The sequence below is a fragment of the Eriocheir sinensis genome, unplaced genomic scaffold, assembly GCF_024679095.1.
Source record: "Eriocheir sinensis breed Jianghai 21 unplaced genomic scaffold, ASM2467909v1 Scaffold1295, whole genome shotgun sequence".
Classification (NCBI taxonomy): domain Eukaryota; kingdom Metazoa; phylum Arthropoda; class Malacostraca; order Decapoda; family Varunidae; genus Eriocheir; species Eriocheir sinensis.
In genome coordinates this window covers 17,792-40,227 of record NW_026110623.1, presented here as the reverse complement: position 1 = coordinate 40,227, position 22,436 = coordinate 17,792, and the positions used below count along the sequence as shown (strand labels likewise).

At 41.4% G+C, this 22,436-nt stretch overlaps 2 protein-coding genes and 1 long non-coding RNA gene across 3 annotated transcripts; 2 read left to right on the top strand and 1 right to left on the bottom strand.

Moving 5' to 3' along the window:
- Positions 1-235: 235 nt before the first annotated feature.
- LOC126989776 (peptidyl-tRNA hydrolase 2, mitochondrial-like) lies at positions 236-6,504 on the top strand. The gene is made up of 4 exons (XM_050848383.1): positions 236-355; positions 4,025-4,226; positions 4,815-4,969; positions 6,007-6,504. Exons 1-4 carry the CDS (start codon positions 236-238, stop codon positions 6,151-6,153), a joined length of 624 nt encoding a protein of 207 aa, XP_050704340.1. The 3' UTR covers positions 6,154-6,504.
- Positions 6,505-10,585: 4,081 nt separating this feature from the next.
- On the top strand, positions 10,586-11,450 carry LOC126989774 (uncharacterized). Its single transcript, XR_007743683.1, has 2 exons — positions 10,586-10,720; positions 10,813-11,450. It is a non-coding gene; the product is annotated as an uncharacterized LOC126989774 (long non-coding RNA).
- Positions 11,451-11,607: 157 nt separating this feature from the next.
- On the bottom strand, positions 11,608-21,324 carry LOC126989773 (proteasome subunit beta type-1-like). The gene is made up of 5 exons (XM_050848380.1): positions 21,146-21,324; positions 20,178-20,367; positions 15,295-15,424; positions 12,520-12,674; positions 11,608-12,038 (listed from the first exon to the last, which is right to left on the bottom strand). The coding sequence occupies exons 1-5, from the start codon at positions 21,226-21,228 to the stop codon at positions 11,901-11,903; spliced, it is 696 nt and encodes a 231-aa protein (XP_050704337.1). The 5' UTR covers positions 21,229-21,324; the 3' UTR covers positions 11,608-11,900.
- Between the last annotated feature and the right edge of the window lie 1,112 nt (positions 21,325-22,436).

Below are 22,436 nucleotides of genomic sequence, written 5' to 3'. Positions count from 1 at the left end.
ATCGATGGTTTATTGTTGCAAAAGTATCCAACATAGGAGAAGGGAGCATTATGCCATACCGACCACCATACAATACATAATGTAATTTGCAGTAGGTATATACACGTTTTTCATAACATTTGCGAATCCCATTATATATTGTCTACTGGTGTACGGTAAATTCAATACGTCTTTGAACGACTAAATAATATCATATCCCCGCGGTCGCTGCTTATTGCGTCACAGGTAAACAAACATGAGCAGCGACCCGCACCGGCGGCAGCGTGCGGCCCCTGCCGAGGACGAGGACGAGGAGGACCCCGTGGAGGCCATGATATCCAAGACGGGCTGCCTCGAGAAGCACTACGCCGTCCAGGTGAGTGCGTGGCGGGCTGCTGCAGGGCGCGGAGGCTGACGAGGCCCAGCACTCCGGCGGGAATTACAGAACACCTTATCTTGTCTATTCTAAGTTGTTTCAAGAAAGCTCATGTAGTGGACCCGCAGTAATCTGGACTGGATCTTAATGCGCATGGCACCTGTACAGGTTCCGCCACTGTCTTGATCTTATGGCATTAGGTTACTGTTTAATAACTCGGAGAGTTGTATAAGAAATTTTCTCCATACACACAGAGTTGAAGAGATGGTATTTTGTTGAGACTATGGACATGTTATCAGTCAACATCTTTATTTCAAATTCTGTCTGTATGGATAAATTAGGGTATTATTGTAGGAGTACACCAGTCTAGAGATGGCTTTTCTTACCCTGACCATTAGAAAGAGCTCCGCATTCTGAGTAAATTCATCCCCATAAACACCCCTCGTAAATCATTTATAACGGTGGGTGGGTGGGTGGGCGGTCAAGGCCAGGACGTGACACACGACCGCTCTGATGGTTGATGGGTTACTGCCCGCCGACCCACCGCCGCCTCCCAGCCCCAGCCTTGTGTTTGTTCGTGTAACCGTTAGGTTAGGTTAGTTTTAGGTTAGGTTAGTGTTAGGTTAGGTTAGTTTTAGGTTAGGTTAGTGTTTAGGTTAGGTTAGTTTTAGGTTAGGTTAGGTTAGTTTTAGGTTATGTTAGTTGGTTAGGTTGTGGTTGTTTTAGGTTAGGTTAGGTTAGGTTAGGGTTATGTTTAGTTTAATGCACCTGTGTGGACGAAACTATTTTTTCTGGTAGATTTTGTCTGTTTTGAATGAATGTGCTCTAAATTTTATCGCAAATCATTAGTCTCTGTTGGAAGGGTAAAAAAACACGTGATTTGCGATAGAAATGACACGCATATTCATTCAAAACAGGCCGAAAACTACCGAAAAAAACTAGTTTCGTTCGGAAATGCGAGACTGGTGAAGTGCTACAAATTTACCTAAATTAGGCCCCAAATTCAGCTATGGTACTATTTTTTCTTCATGTAAAATAGTAAATGTGGTACAAAATATGGATTAAAGTTGAAAAATCATGTGACCTGGAAACGGGTGCTGATTGATCGTGACGTCACAATGCAGTCGGCAGACCGCCAACCTTGTGTTACTCCGAGATTTCGTGTTGTGGTGTATGTTTCTAGTGGCTAGCATTGCCTGGAGATATAATCCGCAGTCGTTGGTGATTCGTGCCAATGTGCAAGAGTGTGTGTGTGTATATATTTTATATATATATATATATATATATATATATATATATATATATATATATATATATATATATATATATATATATATATATATATATATGGACAAAAGTACTCCACGTAAGATATTTCTGTATGTGCTGCAGTAATTTTCTTTAGTTTCCCCTTGGACTAACTTTTCAACAGGAACTCAGCTATTCTCTCTACTGTCATGTCCTCTGATCATAAAATATTGGTCTGTATTCGTTTTCTTCTTATTCATCTTCAGGCATTGATTCTCTCTCTCTGACGCTCCAGAGCCATTGTTTTCTCAAGGTTAGGCTAGGTAAGTTTCCATAATACTAATATAAATTCAACCTTGATTATCCTTTTTAGTTCCCCCTCGGACTAACTTTTAATCGTGAACTCAACTATTTTCTACAGAGCAGAGGCGAATCGGTTGATTTCACTCCCATTTTAATAATATAACACATTTTCAACACACTCAATGTGTTCAGTAAGCACCTATAACATACCAGTTGGGCGCAGTTTGGAGGTGGAGTGGCCATAGCTAATAAAAAAAAACAATGAACACAACACTGGTACTGTCGTCTGCTGTACTCCGCTTCAGCCTGATGACGTCACGAGCTAATGGTGGCTTCTCCCCGTGAGATGAAAAGAATTTGAGATATCTCTCCAACATCCAGTAAACTAGCGATTTATAGGACGTAATATTATGTGCACCAAGTCATCATTGGTACGTGGCACAATACATTTCTAGGCTCTTCCCAGAACCGGAAATATGTCCATTGGGGAGATGAGAGATGAAAGAGGATGCCAATGAAGGGGTCAGGAATATGGTGTGATGTGTGTGGAGTGAATGTCAGCATTGATGGTTTGTGGACTGGGCCAGCTCCAGAAACTCCATAGTCCATCACAGTGTCATTATAAGCACCATACCCAAACTGTACGCTACTTAAAGCTCAGGTTTTCTACTAGGCATCAGATACTAAGGAAATTTCCTGTATGTCTTCTCATATTTCTTAGTGTCAATATGAACACCAGACACTATACAACAAATTTTCACTCTTTCATATTTGGTTTGGGAGCTTATGACCCCACTGTGTTGGACTGTGGGAGTGGTTGTGTATTCCAGTTTCAAGAATTATTAATCCTATATATAGTACCAGTAACACAAGAGATTGTCTGATGCACCTGCCCCTTCCAGTTCTGCATGGCTGACAACAAGGACTGGCGCAAGTGTCAGGAGCAAGTGAAGGACTTCCAACAGTGCATCACAGAGTTCAACAAGAAGAAATACCAATAAAGAGGCAAAATAAGACTGTGCGGCTCAGTGACTCAGTCCATTTCATCAGACTACACGCACAGGGGGAAGGGCAAGCATTCATACCACTCTCCCTTCTGCTGTTTTTGCTGTCAAGTGTGTGAAAAGTTCAATGAAAGAAAATGTAAATAAGGAACCGAAACAAATTTATTCCATTCTGTGAAGAAGAATTATTATTTAAAAACTTTCCTCTGCTGTCTAACTCCACTGACTGTTGAGTGTGTAGTAAGTTCCACATGAAGAAATACAATTAAGAAACCAAATCAAATATACAATCACAGATGTTCATTCCACTTGTTGAAGAAGAATGGCTGAATATTTATTTGTCTAACTTCACTGACTGTTGAGTGTGTAATGATTTCCAAAAAGAGAAATACCAAAAAAATTGAAACATAACACTCAGAGACCATTCTTTACATTGATGAACAACTGTCAGAAATGCTTGTCTGTCTGATGCAAACTGAGTGATAACTGTTCCAAAATCCACATGACTCTTGAACTTCTTGAAGACTAAAGTGGCAACTGTGTGGAAACTGGCATTGCGTCTTTGTGTATCTTATGACAACTTGATACCCGAGGGAGCATGATTCACGTGCTGTTTAATTTCCTGTTGAATAAGTTAATAGACGGAATTATCTGTAGTATTGGAAGTGTTTTGTTTGAGCTGTGTGACTTTCAGATCTTGTTTTAGGGAGGAAAATTAGTTATGTTACCAGATATTAATAGCTTGAAAGGTTCATAGCATTGGAAACATTGCATTTAAGCTGGATGACTCTTGTATTTCTTGTTTTTGTTATTAGTTAAGACTTTAGAACATAGAAAGTTGTATTACGAGGATGGAATGATGCACTAAAATAGAAACGGATCAACAGAACCACACAAACACATATATTCTCCTTTTCCCCCTCCCCCCTTCTCCTCCTCCCCCCACACACACACACCTTGCTTCTTTCTTCTTTTCTTCTCCCTTCACAGACACATAAGCTCCCTCTCCACTTTACCTCCTCCTCCACCCCCTTCCATTTTACCTCCTCCTCTTTACCTATTCCTCCACAGTCACTCACCAAACACCCCCTTCCCCTCTTCCCCCTCCCCGCAGCTCCTAAATGGCCACACCCCAAGACTCTGCCTGCTATGGTGGCCGGCAGCAGGCACTGTGGCCCTAGCTGGCTCCTCAGTGGTGGCCGGTCTACTGCTGGGCCAGAGGCTAGTGGGGCCAGTGAGGAGACTGGCGACACTGGCCACGCTGGGCCCCACCAAGATGGCCATTGTGGTGCAGGCGGACCTAAAGATGGGCCGAGGTGAGTGGGTGTTTGGCTTGGTTTGTTATTGCGTATTATTATTTTCCAATACCATTTTTTTTTTTTCTTTTTACTTTTGTATGTGTTATGCTTTTTTATTCATTTATTTTATGTTTCTTTGTCTTACTCTCTACATTTAGTTCTTTTTTTTGGTTTGTTTGTTTTGTGCTGGAATGTGATTGTTTTTTTTATTTATTCATTTATTATAATTTCTTTGGGTATTTCTCTCACTTTATCAATCTGCCTCTCTCTCTCTCTGCATATGTTTGTTTGTTTTCCTAAATGTGTTTCTCTCTCTCTCTCTCTCTCTCTCTGCATATGTTTGTTTGTGTTCCTCTATATGTGTTTCTCTCTCTCTCTCTCTCTCTCTCTCTCTCTCTCTCTCTCTCTCTCTCTCTCTCTCTCTCTGCATATCACTTAATAATCTAATTTGCTGAGAGACAATGCTCACACACATGCACACACACTACTGACCTCTTCACACAATACTAAAAATTTGGATAAGTTCAAGACACCATACAATAAAATACAAAACATTACAAACTTGACTTCTATTCACTCTTCCTCCCCCTTTTCTCCCCCTCCCAGGCAAGGTGGCAGCCCAGTGCTGTCATGGGGCGCTGGCAGCTTACCGGCAGGCCCAGCGACGCAGCCCACAGCTCCTGCAGGCATGGGAGGACAGCGGCCAGCCCAAGGTGGTGCTGAAGGCCAGTGATGCCGAGGAGATGCAGCGCCTGGCCACGGTGAGGATAGTGATCATTATTATTGTTTGAGTTCATTATCATTATTATTATTATCATTAGTAGTAGTAGTAGTAGTATTGTACGCCTTTACTTTTTGTCTGTTGTGGGAGCGGTGAGTAGCGGGCTCTTCTTTTTTTACTATGCTCTTTTTGTTGCCCTTGAGCCGTCTCCTTTGCTGTAAAAAGAAAAAAAAGGTAGTGGTAGTGTTATTGTTACTATTATTATTGTTTTTATTTTTGTATTTATCTGATTTTGACTTGCTTTATCATTCTTGTTAGCAGTAGTATTGTTACTATTTGTTTTTTGTTTTTTACTCATGTTTTTATCTTATTTTGCTTTTGTTTTTCATGTTTTTATTGATCTCTTATTTATCCTGCTGCTGGTGTTGTTTTTATTGGTCTATTTTTAGCTTTTTTTGCTCATCATTGATTATTGTTATTATTATTAATGTAGTTATTGTTTTCATTTATGTTTATATTCTCTGTGTTTTCTTTTTTTATATATTCTTATTCCCTTTGCTTGTGTTGTTATTTTTTCATCTTTTTTTTACAGTTTTTCTTTTATCAATTTTTTTGTCCCATTTTTTATTAGTGTTGTTAGTACTATTTTCTTCTTGTTCTTCCTCATCTTGTTTTTCCACTTCTTGTTTTGATTCTTAACTTCAGTCTCTTAAATTATTATCCTTATAAGAAAAAGTTGTAAAAGAACTGTTCATTGTACAAGCATGTAATATCTCTCTCTCTCTCTCTTGTTTTTATCGATATTATTTGCATTATTCCTCGTTTTATTTCTCTCTCTCTTTCCTTCCTTGTCTTGTTTTTATTGATATTATTTGCATTATTCTTCTTTTTCTCTCTCTCCTTTTATTTTTATTGATATTATTTGCATTATTCCTCATTTTATTTTTCTCTCTCTCTCTCTCTCTCTCTCTCCAGCCATTCATAATCTTTCTCTTTCATCATTAACCATCCCCCCTTCCCCTCTCTCTCTCTCTTTCACCCCCAACTCATCAGCCCTTCCATCTCCCTCACACTCAGGCGGCAGAGAGTCAAGGTGTGCTGGTAGTGTCAATCAGGGACGCCGGACGTACGCAGGTGCCCAGTGGCTCTCTGACAGTGGTTGCGATTGGCCCGGGGAGGTCACCCGATGTGGACAAGATCACGGGTCATCTCAAGTTGCTGTAGAGGTCGTTAGCAGGTCATCTCAAACTACTGTGGTGGTTGGTAGGTCTTTTCCGCCTATTTTAGGAGTTGTTAGGTCATATGTTGAGATACGTTTGAGGTCATTAGGTCATCTTAGGATATTGTAGAGGTCATTCAGTCATCTTAGGTTACTGCAGAGGTTGTTAGGTCATCTCAGGATACATATGAGGTCATTGGTAGGTCATCATAGGCTGCTGTAAAAGTCATTAGGTCATTTTAGGTTGTTGTAGAGATTGTTAGGTCATTTTAGGATGCAATTGAGGTCATTGTAGGGTAGTGTAGGTCATTAGAAGGTCATCTGAGCCTAGTGTGGACGTTACAAAGCCCCTTTTTTTTTTCAGAAGTCATCTCAGGCTGTCCCAACTAAGGGGCATCATAAAGAGGTTTTGGCAGAGGTCATTCATGTATACAAGTCAACAAAAAAATAGGAATGCTGTACAAGTGCTGCTCCTGGAAAGAGGATTAAAGATACAAAAGAAGACAGAAAATCTAGTCAAGACACAGGAGGATGTAAGCAAGGGTGTGGAGTTGGAGGCACTGGAGTCCCCTATTTTTGGGCAGTGTCAGTCAGTAAAAATGTCTGTCTGACTCCTTTTCAATATGTGATGTGGTGCGGCTGGGTGTGGTGTGTGGTGGCGGGTTTGATTTGCCTACCACTGTACTGCAGATGAGGGGAAAGGGGAGGGGATTGGAGTCGGAGTCAGAGCCACAACCTTAAAATTTTCTGGAGTTGGAGTCGGGAATTGAAATTTGAATGTGAGGGCACCACAAGAGGTCAGTCAGTCATTCGGTCCATATGTGGCAGCTCAGGAGAAACAGAAATTTACCAGCTCTTTTCCCCATCCATGAATCTATCTTAACCCCCATTCGGGACTTGTATATGCATTAACTACACATCTACCTCATTTTTCCATTGTACGAGCAAGTAATATATATACAGTGGTACCTCGTGATTTGAACGCCTTTCAATTCGAACAATACCCAATTCAAACACATTTCTCAAACAAATTTAATCTTCCAATTCAAATGTGCGTCGCAATTCGAACACAAACAAGCGGCTGCAGACGAAGCCACCAGTGTAGCCAGGTCAGTGAATGTAATACCGCAGACTCCAGCCTCAAAAAACGCCAACCTGCTGCCATTTTTTCCCGCACACTCCCTTGAAAAATACCCCAATTGCGCAGGAAAAACGTGGACCTGGCAATGCTGGAAACCACTCTTGTCAGTCACGCTTGCTTTGAACGCCACTCATTGTTGTTCTTGATATTTTTTGCATACTTTCTTGAAATTAACTCTCATTATGGCTCCCAAGAAAGTGAAAAGTGACAGTGCAAGTGGTGGTAGGAAGCTTAAGAGTTGTAGTTTGGAAATGAAGAAGGAAATAATACAAAACCAGAGAAACTACCAGCATACCTTTCATCATCACTGTCATCATCAGCACTCTCCATATCCGTCTGTTTTTCCTTCCTTCGTGATCCAATTCCTTTTCTCTTCGGTGTATTCCACCCCAAATCATCTTCCCTCCCACTCATCTTACAACCAGGTCAATAATAGAAGACGAGAACCACAGTGAACATCACCCAGGCCCTTTGTAACCACTACTCTAGGCCCCGTTGGAAACAGCGCTGATCAATGTGGAGCTCGCCAACCATACGTCCTTTCTCCACTGTGCCCCACAAAATTCATTTACATGTGTTGGCAATATTTAGTTGACAATATATATCTGGTTGACAATATTTGAGTGATCTGGCCACAGGGCTCAACATAAACCCATAAAAATGTTTAAAAAAATGAGGATTTTGGGGCCTGGAATGGATTATTTTTTTTCTACATTAATTTCAATGGGATAAATTGCTTCCTAATTCGACCATTCTCAATTTGAACAGCCCATATTAACCTATTAATTTTGAATCAAAAGGTACCACTATATATATATATATATATATATATATATATATATATATATATATATATATATATATATATATATATATATATATATATATATATATATATATATATATATATATATATATATATATATATATATATATATATATATATATATATATCATCATCATCATTTCATTGACGCCTGCTCCTAGGAGCTCCCACCAAGGGATGGCCACGGCAGAAGAGCTTCCAACTTTCTCTATCCAGACACTCCCTCCTTGCCTGCTCAAAGTTTCTCAAATATCTTTCCCCCCTCTCCCTAACGTACTCTTGCACCCTATCCCTCCATTTCACTGGAAGTCGTCCTCGAGCATTCCCTCCCTCTATCTCACTCACATACACCCTTCTGGTCATCTTACTCTCCTCCATTCGCTCCATGTGGCCAAACCACTTTAAAGTCTGTCGCTTCACTTCTTCCACCACTCCACACTTCTTCCCTTCACCCCTGTGACACATTGCAAAACGCTCGTACACACTTTCATTACTCATTCCATCCATTCCACTCACACCACAAGCACTCCTCAAATAACTCATTTCCACTGCCTGCACTCTAGACCTCTGACTTTCATTCCAGGCCCACGTTTCACTTGCATATGTGAGGGTTGGTACTATTATTGTATTTCAAATCCTCTTACCTCCATGCTCACACTTCTGCCATTCATGATTCGTCCCAAAGACCCTACCACCTTTCTTCCTTGCAATGCCCTTTCTCTTATCTCTCCCTCCATACCACCATGCTACACATAACTGATCCAAGGTACTTAAACTCATTGACCTCCTCCATTTCTTCACCATTCAAAATTATTTTGCATTCTTTTTCACATTCAATTCCCACTCTTTATGGGCATACAAAATCTACAACTTCCCTTCTACTTCGCTCACAAACCATCACTTTACTTTTGTTGACATTTACTTTCAGCTTTCTCCTATTACAGACACTATCAAAAACACTGACCAAATTTTGTAGGTCACTTTCATTTTCTGCAATGAGCACCGTGTCATCAGCAAACAGTATCGAAATCAGTACCCAGTTCCTTCCCTCATCAAACATTCTTACTCCAACTTCTCCAACTTTGCCCTTAATTTCTCTAATAACACCATCCATATAAATATTGAATAACCATGGTGACATGGCGCACCCTTGTCTTAAGCCCACTTTTATCTCAAAATGTTTACTTGTTTCTCCAGTAATTTTGACACATGCAGATGCATCCTCATAGAAAGACTTTATTGCACTAAGCAGTTTTCCTCCTACACCATAAATCTTTAAAACATCCCACAATGCAATCCAATCGACTCTGTCATAAGTTTTTTCCAAATCCATGAAGGCAGCTTATAGTTTCTTTCCTTTTGCTATTATTTTTTCTACTACCATCCTGAAGGCAAATATCTGATCCACACATCCCCTTCCCTTCCTGAAGCCTCCTTGTTCTTCACTGATTTTCTCTTCTGTAAGTCTTTGCACCCTCTCTATTATGACTTTTCCATATACCTTTCCGGGTATACTCTATAGCTCCCACATTCCCCTCTCCTGCCCTTCCCCTTGTAAACTGGGACAATGATGGCTTTCGTCCAGTCTGCTGCCCCCCCCCCTGCTACTTCACATATCTTGACCATCCATATAACAACTACATCTCCACACTTCAATATATATATATATATATATATATATATATATATATATATATATATATATATATATATATATATATATATATATATATATATATATATATATATATATATATTACCTCCCCTTCCCACCATTCATAATCTTTCCCTTCTCTCACTCCGTACATTATTTGTGGACCAGTTTCTGCCTATCCTCTTGAAGCTGAAGTAATCAAACTAGGACCTATTACTGCTATTTGTTCCATTCTTCCACTATCCCATTTGCAAACCAGGTCTTGTCCGTCTCCTTAAAAGTGAATAGTCTAAAGAGTATCTATTGTTTTGGGTTCTAATGTCTATTCTGCATAAATGTTCTATCTGTAGTATTTTTATTAACTACCTTTTGAAATTGTTCCATTTATCCACTACCTACTTTGTGAACCAGTTCCTGCTTATCTCCTTAAACCTGTATAAATCTGTATAGTATCCATTGCTTTGAGTTCTGATGTCTACTAACATTCTATCTAATATTTGGATTAACTTCTCTGCTTCTTAGTTTGTTCCATTCATCCACTGATCATTATGTTACTCTGTTCTTGTCCAGCTCCTCCTCTCCATGTCAGGCTATTGTAAAAAGATCTTTAGAAATTGTTGTACAGATCACCTTAAGGGGCTATTACACTGGGCAAATTTTCCGTGAATCTTCAGTCAAACAACGATTTCCGCTAGCATGGTTCTCATTTGTTTCTTGTTATTGCTGATGATGATGATGGTGAGTAATACCATCGCCCTTCGTGAAATTCCACTGAAGCTTTGGAAGATCGTGGACACGCCAGAAAACCACGAAATGTGAGAACCACGCCAGCGGAAATCGTGGTTTGACTGAAGATCCACGGAAAATTTGCCCAGTGTAATAGCCCCTTTAGGTTGATGGAAGTCAGTTTGAGTAGTTTATTGCAGAGGTCAGGTTAGTCTCTATTGTAAGGTCCTTAAAAGTTTTGTTGAGGTCACCTTTTGCTGGTAGTATAGTCACAAGGAGCAGTTTGTTGCAGAGGTCAGGTTAGGATCTGTTGTAAGGTCCTTAGAAGTTTTGTTGAGGTCACCTTTTGCTGGTAGTATAGTCACAAGGAACAGTTTGTCGCAGAGGTCAGGTTAGGATCTGTTGTAAAGCTTATTAAAGAGGTCATGTTAAGATCTATTCAGGTTTTCTGAATGGGTCATCTCAGGTCATTAGAAGTGATTTGCAGAGGTCATTTTAGGCTGTAATGAAGGTCTGTTGAAGTTTTTTGTAAAAGTCATCTCAGGCCATCTGAAGTCCATTGCAAAGGTCATTTTGTGTTGTAAAGAAGGTCTGTTGTTGTAGAAGTCTTACTGGAGTCATGATCAGCTGGTGTGGTGTGTTTTGTGAATAAGTTTGGCACATGTTTGTTACTTTGTGGATGTTCTCTTCCAGTTGTTTTATATAGTTGAGTAAAAAAAAAAAAAATATCAGGGCTGGTACACATATTTTGAGATTTTCTTTTCACGTGATTGTGTGTTATCATACTGACTTCATTTTTTTTTTTTTTTTTTTTTTTTTTCCCTCATTTGATTATTGATTGAAGAGTGAAAGGGTTGGTGCAAACTCCCCTTCCAAGGCTGATATCCATGACTGAGAAATATATTTGTTCTGGAAGAGTAGCAACAGTAGCACACACCCCACAGCCCCCCCCCCCTGTAAGCATACTGTAGTATCCTTGTAATGTAAAAGTTGACACCCCAAACTTGCCCCCCTCCCCTCCCCAAAAAATCATGTAAATATTTTACTTTTTCATGAATATGTATGATGTCTATAACATTGAATTATTTTTATGTATATAGTAAATAATTAAACAAACTTATAATTCTTTATTTTCATTTATTCAAAAAAATTCATTCATTTCTGAAAGCATGTCCTCTTCACTTCTTAAAACAAAATAGAAATAAAGTCACAATTGGGAGAGAAAACTCGCAAGTCTTCCCTAAGCAACTTGTATCTCCTGGTAAATGTGGCTGCACTTAATACTTAACACCAAACCCTCTTTCTCTGAGAGGGAGGACAACAAAAACCTAACCCTGACACTGGCTGAAGAGTGAAGGCAGAGAAAGAGAGGGAGAAAGAAAGAGAACAGGGTGATGAGGTTGTGTTAATCACGTCTGAGCTTCACCATCTCCTCGGTCTTGCCCTCCTTGGTGATGGTGTGGATGATGATGCCGTCGCCAGTGTTGATGTCACGCTCGGCAGCAGAGATGAAGGCATCGTGGATCAGCTGACGTGCCAACTCCTACAGGTGTCGAGAAAAAAAAAAAAATGAAAGTTCTACCTCAACTTTTCTAACAAATGGGAAAAACCTTGCCTATAATTTGCAGGAATCTGAATCAGGGCAAAGTGCACTGTGCAGTAAATTACATTAAAGGAGATGCAATAATTAAAAGATACACAAATATTTACTGTAAATGCACAGAAACTATTTAAAACACAGTAAACATTAAAATTTGTCATGAAATCATCTAATGTATGTATTTCCCAAGACAACTTCACATTTTAGTCCAGATTTCCTGAAATTCTGATTTTTAAGTCAGGTATGTGTAGCAGACATGGCAGGGAGAAGCTGCATCTGAAACTAGCCGTGTTTTGTTGCTGTTGCTTATTACAAGAAAACTGAGAATTTGAGTTTCATAAAGTGTCATGGCACCTGAAATGGTGCAAACAAACTGGCAAATATATCTAGTCTACAATGAAAATGCCTTGAAAACACTGCTCACCTTGGTCATCTTGGGAGGGTCGACACCCTGCATGTTGAGTGCCGCCACCTGGTTGTCGAGCAGCGGCTGTATCTGGGCCACGGAGGCACCGGTGGCACTGAAGGTCAGCTGCTCCATGTGGCCCACAGGGTCATAGTGGTACACAACACCCTTGCCTGTGTGTTTTTTGGGGTCAATAAATATATCTATCCACCTATCTTTATCTATGTGCTAGGAAAAGGAAACTAGTGATAAAGGTTATCAATCAAAAGGGATGAGTGAAGATACTGGCTACCTCTTACACCTTGAAGGAGGGGTGGAGGCATTAAGTTGGCAAGTTCAGAGGAGCGGCTACCATAAAAAGTGATACAGGTAACTCTCAATTTACGCGAGTATTGTGTCCTTGAAGAGTTCACGTAAATCAAAAACAATATAAATCAAACAAGAGGTAAGTTTCTGTCGAAAAATAAATATTCACTTCATTCAGTGGAGAGAGAGAGAGAACATCCATATCACTGAGATATCCACTCAGGCACTCAGTCTCAGCCTCACTCGTGTGAGGAAGAAATGAGGGACACCATGAGCGACTGGCTAGTATGGTACCGATACCGAGCAGTCTGGTACCGGTACTGAGCAGTCTGGTACCGGTACCGTACCGTAAAGAGGTTTTGCAGCCGACGTCATTATTAGGGGTATGGGGGTAGCACAGGCCTGCACAGCCATCTTGGTGGTCAGTGGCGGTGGTCACTTATCAAAGCAAACCTTCGTATGTGCTGCACAAATGCTCTGTGTGTTCGGCTATGGGATACGATGTTGTGTGGTTGGATGTTCTAACTGACACGGGAGAGATGCTGTGTCATTTTATAGATTTCCAGTGAATCCAGAAGGGCGGGGGAAGTGGACAGCAGCTGTGAGGAGGGAAAACTGGCGGCTGTCTGCTTCATCTCGACTCTACAGTGCTCATTTTGTCAGAGGTAAATATTACAGGCAAGACTGATTAGACTATTACATGAGGTAACACTCATTTAGGTATTGCCCCGGGTCCCCTAGCTTATTGTGTGGTGGGGGATTACTATGGAACGGGATTTACATGAGCTGGCGGAGGTAAACACGCATGGCAGCGTTCAAGCAGGGGAAGAAAATAGGAAAGGAAATTCAGTGGAGTATATAAGTGTACACAGGGAAGTGACCCTCAAAGAGTGCATAGTGTAAGGTGACTTGCTGCCACCTGCCCTCACCTGTTTGCCTGCCTGTGCTGCCTACCTGGGCATCACTGGTCAGCAACAGGAGATCGGCCAGGCAGAGGGACAGCCAGTCAACCAACCAGCCAGACAGTCATCCAACCAACCAATCAGCCAGTCAACCAGCCAGCCAGCCAACCAATCAGCCAGTCAGTCATCCAGTCAACCAGTCAGCTATCCAGTCGGTCAGTTAGACAGACAGTCAGTTTACCAGTCAGCCAGCCAATCAACCCACCAGGCAACCAGTCAACCAGACAGCCAGTCTACCAGTCTCCTCCTCCAAAAGCACTGATTTTTTCGATGTATCTTAGTCAGAGCATTCTCAAGCTTATCTCACAATCACTTAACACAAATGATGCTGAAGGTCCTGCCATTTGCCCGCGGGTAGTGACTTGGGGATGGGGCACACGTGGTCCGTCTGCTCACTCTGCTGGGGAGGTGATCACCAACGGGTTTGCAGACGACGCACAAGGTGCAGACGACGCTATTTCGTGACATCACTGCAAAACCTCTATAGTTGGTACTGTGATATTAGAAATATGTATTTTGCTACTGCGGCTTTTCATACTTGATGCGAGCCCTTCTCATACACTGTTTACATACGGGACCTTCAGTCTAGAGCAAGTTATTTGCCCACGCATACACGCATGGATCTTGCTGGTAATTATTATTAAGTTTCTTGTTGTTTAGGGTATTATTTATTAGGAATTGATTGTGTGCTCTTGTAGGCCGTGTGTTCTATAACTGACAAGTGTCATTTGTTTACTGGAGTGTTCATGGGGAGTGTTATGTTGGTACTGAGAAGTTATGTTCTGTTTCCAGACTGTATCAAGGTTTTAAGCTAAGTAAAGCTTGGGTAGCCGCATCCAAGAGTTTCTATATCATCACAGGTACTGTTAGTACCGGTACTGGTACCTGCCCACCCCTATTGTTGAGTAGCGTGGCAGCATGGGTTGTTCAAGTGGCGCATGGGAAGAACTGACCTCAGCTGTGTGGCCACCACGCCGTGTGAGTCCAGTTGCATGAGACATCCGGTGGCCACTCCATAAAATATCGCGTTTAAGTGAAAAAAAACTGTAAATTAAACATTTATATGGATTTTGGACCCCGCGTTATTTAAAAAACGTGTAAACCAAACGCATAAATCAAGAGTTACCTGTAGAAGATAACAGGGGAAGCACTTTATGCATTGTTACTAAACTACCAACACATTCACTATCTTCCCTTCCTCATTTAACTGTAAAGGAGAAAGCTCAAGGGCTAAGCAAAAATAATAATAAAAAGATGGATGAATAAACAAGAAATGCTGCTTCGATAGTGGGAATGTAAAAAAAAAAGTAGTTAGGTAGGTGGCAACACACACACACACACACACACACACACACACAAATAAAACTCAATCAAATCCAAAATACTAACTCAAAGCATAAATGAATCTCTCTCTCTCTCTCTCTCTCTCTCTCTCTCTCTCTCTCTGTCTGTCTGTCTGTCTGTCTGTCTGTCTGTCTGTCTGTCTCTCTCTCTCTCTCTCTCTCTCTCTCTCTCTCTCTCTCACCCTGCTCGTCCACCCCTGCCAGTATGTTGGACACGTAGTAGGGGAAGAACCTCCGCCAGTAGAGCATCGTGGACAGCATCTGGGCGACGGCGGTGGTGGGCATGGTCTCATTGTGTTCATGGGAGTACATCTGTGGGGGTGGGAGGGCAGAAGTTACACTGATGGACTTAACACTTTCGCGCACGTAGATGTGACATACACGTCAGTATAATTGTCTGGTCAAAGAGCACAGCTTATGACTGACACAACTATCAGCACAATGATACAAAAATCACCAAAATTCTGTAATTCTACATGCGTGATACTTGGTCTGTAGACAGGCTAGCGATGCTCAAGGTAAGTGCCATCAGGTCAGGTCTCCCAGACCTGACCTGATGGACGCATCTTCCCTTTCTTCCTTGCCCTCCCATACTTAGGTAGGCTACTGCTCCATTGTGTATATAAGGAGAATTGTAAAACTTTGTAACTACTTCTACTCTTCCTCTACACCACTGAAGATGGTGGCAGTGTCCACCGAAACTGTTTGGTTAAAAATATAACTCTATCGTCTCCCAGTGTGGGTTTTATTTATACATCAAGAAATCACATCAGTGTGATTAGCCGCTCTGATAAGACCCTTTTTGCCGGGAAATTTTCCTGTGTGACTGGTAAAAATCTCTTCAGTTGACTCTCTCTAGTGGTTGCAGATGGGTTAGTGTGTATGGGGCAGGGTTACTAAAGATTTTTTTCTTTGGAGCCTAACTCATCAACTATACGTCACATAAGAAATTTGAAACTACCCTTGTATAGGTAATGATCTGTTCTTTAAGATGAAACCATAAAAAAGCTATGACAGTTATGGAGACAAGTGGAAAAAAGTGAACATTTTTGAAAAAATCTAGTTCTTTCATTTTTTTCAAATTTATGACCGTTATAATTGGTGTATCAAAATTCCGTTTCTTGCACTAATGAGCTCATAAATGTCCGCTTCTTTTGTTACAGAACACAATTTGTTATATCTTTACTCCTATGTGAAAATGTGAGTTTTTTATTTCAGGAATCGGTTTGCATCACTTCAGCTCACAATATCTCAGCAAAATATAAAACAAACTATTTTTTTTCTTTCCATATGAAAGAGCTTACAAGTTACAGTGGAATGTATGTAGTTTCATAAAAGTGAATCGAGCAAAAAGATTCGATAAGTGAGTTTTGAAAAAAATTTTACCGTGCCTCCCAATAGGCGGTTAGGTGTGCATTTTGGACGAGAAAATCAGATGGGAGGGTGTGCACGAAAGTGTAAAAATTTTCTGCATAATTTTAACCCGTTAGCAGCAGAGATTATGTTTCTTAACCCCAGGGTGCCAGCACCATGTATCTATGGCGGCGGGTAGGTGCACGCTGTATGCCAGTGCCGTTTATGTACGGCGGCAATTTAGAAAAATCGCCATGGCCTTATTTGGACTGAGAAGCTTTTCATACTTTGTCAGGACACTATTCATACCTTTACCCCTCCTAGTCACTGATCTTCACCCCCAACCCCACCAAGCCTCTAGGGATCCCGAGGGTAGGGGTCCCTTTCCTGACCTGACCGCAGTGCAGGGAGGATGTCTCGCCTCGCAAAGCATATTTTGCGAACTTTGTTCAGGTTCTTGATGAAGCCCCTAGTGACTTCACGGATAGTGATTTGAGTGACTTTGAGTCTGATAGTGACCTTGATAAAGATTATATATATAGTGATAGTGGTAGCTCAAGTGGTGAAGAAAGTGAGGTGCCAACGCCTCGCCACTCGCATTATGCCCAAGCAAGGAGGGTTTTCAAACCGCCTGTTGCCTCTCAGGCCAAAAGGCCGAAGTTTGATAGACGAGCTCCTTGGGGCGAGAAAGTCTACGGGATATAACACTCCAAATATCGGAAAATTCCGTCGCCTAGAAATCATGGAAATTTTAAGAAGTGAGTATTCGAATGTATCAAGTATGTTGTTTAATCATTCTGAACACTTTTCCGCAAAAAAAAAAATCCAAATTTGCTTGGCACCAGGGGAAGGTTTTTGCAAAAAATGCGTGGCACCAAGGGAGTTAATGGTCCCTCTAAGCGAAGAAAATGAGAAAAAATCAACACTCACACAAAACATTTCATAATATAAATCAAAGCATTTGTGATCAGTTTATGTATCAGCTATTTTGGGGGGTTTATATCATGGCACAAATTTGGCCCATTCCTGCTACACGGTAAAGTCACAAATTTGGCCCTTCCTGCTACCGGGTTAAGAGAAATACCCCAACATGAGGGAAAAGCACAACCTTGGCAATCATGAAAGTGGATCAAACTGGGAAGGAAGAAGGGAAAATGAATGTGGTGGATTAGAGATGGAATGGAAGAGTGAATTAGGGAGATAAGAGGAGCAGGAGTAAGAGGAGGAGGGAGTACAAGTGGTGAGGGGTAAGGAGCGATGTGAGTAGGTAATGTTGATGGCTTGGCAGGGCACAGAGGAGGAAATGGAAGGATGGAGTGGTGTAGAATGAGGAAAACGTAAGATGGGGTGATGGATTGAAGAAGGAAGAAAGGCATAATATTTAAAGGAGATGAAAATATCTAACCGAGAAGATTTTTTTACATCAATGAAAAGAGCTAAAAGGCATAACAAACAATAAACAAAAGCCTACCAAAGCTGCTCCAATAATGGAATAAAGAATGAGAGGCCAGAAGAGAGATCAATTTCAGTTGGAAAGGTGTCTTGATACTTCCCTTTTGAAAGAATTCAAGTCGTAGGCAGGAGGAAATACAGATGGAAGGAGGCTGTTTCAAAATTTCATGGTACAGTCGTCCCTCAAATAGTACAGGGGTTAGGGACCCAGGACCCCCATACTATTCAAAAATCCATATAAAATTTGTGCCCCCCTAGAAGCACTCCTGGGCTTTACAGAATCTGGGTCCCGCCTGGCTCAACTGTTACCCATGGGCCCAAGTTGCCAGTTATGCATTTTCTGTTGTTGTGACAGTGCAGTGTTACCACGCTAGGGGGTCCATAACAAAGCCTCGTTAGAGGTCAGGTTATTCAAAGTTCGTTGGAGTAGTTTAAATATGAGTCCTTAACTATATAATATGGAGGCGTAATGTCGCATTTTGGAGGCGTGAAGTCAATCTCCATAATTACCGTTTCGTATCTTATTTCAGGTATGATTTAGAAAGCAATAGAAACTGTGGTAGAGAGTAAGAGAGAGTATAAGTGTATGACATGGCTCATTTGCTGACAAGTGGAAGGGAGTGCTGCCAGAATGGCTCATTTGCCCAGCGTGGTAACACTACAGCAGAAAATGCATAACTGGCAACTTTGGCCAGCGAGTAGAAGCTGAGCCAGGCGGGACACGGATTCCATAGGGCTGCCCACTCCTGCCCACTAATTTCTTGTTTAAGGTAGGAAAATGCCTATTTATGTATTTATAATAGGTTAATTTATGAACAAACAGAAAAGGACGCCTTTATCTCCACTCTTGCAGCACTCTTGAGTATTGGCAGTTACTATGCAAGAATTTCTTTTACACTATGATAGATACATCGAACACTGCTCATTCACATGGTATGCTCTCCCTATCGCAACTTAACTTATACCAAAACATAACTTCTACTAAATCTGAATTCTTCTGCAAGGTGAAAACCTTTCAAACGCTTTGGGGTGCTTTCAGCAGATGTTTTGGCTTGTCTCTGGGTCCCATGTTCATGTTATATGGTAATGGAGAAATGTAGCTAAGGTTGTGCACACACACACGGACTTAGGGAAAGCGCATAGGTTTCTATCTGGCCGAACAGTGTTCCTGATGTTGTGCACACACATGGACTGAGGAGATGCGCATCGGTGGCAGTCTGGTAGAACAGTGTTGTCACTCACGTCATGGCTACTTGGTGTGACGTGCGGGAAATTTAAAAATCCTAAAAAAATCTATGAAAATCCGTATCAAATTGAAACCGTACTATTTGAGGGATGACTGTAAGAAGTCAAGTGCAGCGGGGCTGTGGGAGAGGTGGAGACATGCAGTTAGCAAGTTCAGAAGAGCAGTCAGCATGAAAATATCAGAAGATGGAGAGGGGCAACAAGGCAGTGGAGTTTAAGTTCCACAGTCACTTTTGTTTGTTTTGATCCTTACCAATGAGCAGCGATCACCGCTATAGTATTTCCACGTGAAACTGGCCGATGGGGTAGTGGCGGCTGCGGGGTTAGCCTAGGCCCGCACCTTACCACACACTTTCAACACTTCTCGCTTCCTCTGCAGCCACTGCTACCCCACTGGCTAGTTTCACATGGAAATACTATAGCGGTGATTGCCACCATTAGTAACAATCAAAACAAACAAAAGTGACTGTGAAAGCGGCCCTAAGAGGTAGAAGACTATCAGTAAGAGGAAACGATAAGATGAAGAGCCTTTGACTCTAACCTGTCCAAAAAAAAAAGGCAGTGTGAGTGGAGGCCCCCCACACATAAGATGCATACTCCATAGGAGTAATTGCTGTTGTAATTAAGAAGCTTATAAAGCTAAAATAAATAGCTGCATCAAAAGAAAAGCGACAGTACCAAGATAAGATAGGACCTTAAAAGCTAAGAAGTACTGAGGAGGAGGAGGAGGAGGGGGTATGAGTGGTGTGAGTTTTTTGTCACTTCCTCAAGCTGTAGGAAATCAAAGGTGAGAAAACATCAAATCTGGCCACCAAACAAAAGCAGACAAACAACCACACCTTTTGAAAGCTCAGGCCACAAACCAGAAAATATAGGAAAATATATAAGAAAAAAAAATCAATCGATCAGTAAATAAATAAATATATACAAAATGTTGTCCTTTCTTAAACTGCAGTAATTTAGAATGAAGTCAACCCATAAGAAACAAAATCATATACTCGTGCTGGGTACTCACAGTGATGCGATCCTGCAGCACCTTGGAGAGAGTGAGCACATCTGCCCAGCAGCCCGAGGAGGCCATCATGGTGTTAGCGGTGAGGGGGAGCACCTTGCCCTGGTCCCGGGACAAGATGTTGAAGCCGCGCGTCAGCCGAGTATCACTGGCGATCATCACAAAGTCATCCCCGGCAATGGCGATGGATGTGCTGTGGGGGGTGGGGGAGGGGGAATGAGAGGTGAAGGTCCTTCCTATAATACTCCTTTATCCTATGTACAGTCATTGGCTATGGACCGGCAACAGTAGAGGAGGCTCATATCACGTCCAACCCCACCATAGGGAATAAGTGGACGTTAAACGATGATGATGATGATGATGATGACAGTCATTATATACCAACTACTTTTCCAACAGGTGCCATAATAGATAAAATTTTCTTCCAAGTTAACAATCATATTGTACAAACTAGAGCAAGTGTGGCACAACTTCTCAACAAGTTGCCTTCTACTCTTCATTGTGTAAATGTTTATTGTCAATCACTGGTTCTAGCCATAATGCTATTTGTATTGGACTGCTTGCAGTCCACTAGGCATGGCAGTCCTACCAGGGGAGTCTTATCAAATAAAAGTCAACCATTTTACATGACAGATGCATTCCTGAACAAGCCATGTAAAATTAGTCTTGCGTAATATGAACTTTTTCAAAGAAGAATTCTGTTTATTAAAGGGTTTTACTGTCACTCATTTTTTTTTTTAATCTGTACAATCAACAATTTGAAAACATTACATCAGAAATGTCAATCACAGGAGTGGGTTGGGTGTAATTCTGCATTATATAAAAAAAGCACCTCCCTATTTGTCTAACTCTAGGCCTAAGGCACTTCAATTTTCTCCGACGTGCTAAAGGCTAACCCAGGGCACCCCGACCCCTGCATCCCCCCCCCCCCCCTTCCCCGGGGTAAAGTGAAATGCAGGGGCGCGCCTCACCCGCCGTTCTCCATGTAGGGGCTAAAGTGGTGCTTCCGCGGGTCCCGCATGTAGTCGGGCTCCATTGCCATCTCCAGCGCCATGGCTCACGGCGGGCTGCTGAGTCTCTGTGAACGCAAGACGAAGTCACTCCACACACGGGCCGGCCACAGTGACTCGCAGACCCTCGACTTGATGCAGGCTCGCCGAGGCCACTGTCCGATTCTCTTATCGTATTCTTTATTTATCCTTGTTACTACTGTTTTAATCACTAGTTACACCATTTTGAATATAGTTGAATATTTTTGTCTAGTTAAATTTATGTAATGTGAATATTATTGGCTACGTTGTTGTGTGTTTTGGTGGAATTTAACTGCCGCTTAAGCCAACATTGTTACACTCGAACATCGTTATGTCGAAGTTATGGGATGTAAACACTCCTCACACACACAGCAACTATCTTGTAATAACGAGTCAGAGCGGCATGATATCACCACTTAAGATTTAGAAATATGTATATTTTCTCTCACCCGCTAGTCTGTTTGTTATTGTAAATCTTTTCTACATATCTTTTTTTTTTTCACATGCCATTGTTATTTCGATTCCCAACAATCCACAGCAATCAAACATGAACGAAATCAATATAAACACAGATCACGCAGCTTACAGAAAAAGACAAAAGTGAAATAAGACTTTGTATTAATCCCTCGATCGTTATTCCTTCTGTGCCATTATTGTAGTTGATAACCCCTAGAAATTACCAAGACTGCTAAAACAGCTGTCAAGTATATTGAAAAATTACATAAATACACATCATGAATCATAAACATGGAAAATAAAATGGTGTTTCAGAAAATCCTTTGGACAAGACGGTCTCCTCGACGCCATCATTGATCAGTACAGTCAGTGTTGCCAGGTCTGCAAACATGTATGAATGCAAATTTTTACGGTATGCTGGGAAAAAAATGTAAAATGGAGACTAAAATATATGTTAGATAACTCCTCCACCTTAACAAATATAGTTCATTCGTTCAGAACAGATGGCTCATTCCCAGGAAGGGAGGAATTAATTTAAGCACGCTCCCGCCGGAGAAGCTGCCTGGACCGAGCAAGGCGACGTTTCTTAATTAATTGGCTTTGCTTGTCATAAGTAACAAAGTCAGCGTTGGGGACGGAAGCGTAAACCAAGCAACCCACATGCGGGCAGCAGCAGAACTGAAAAAACGAAAATGAATTAACAAGAGACCGCAAGGGGAAAAAAAACTACCATTGTATCTTTTTAATTTCATGGTGCTACCTACACACGTATTAA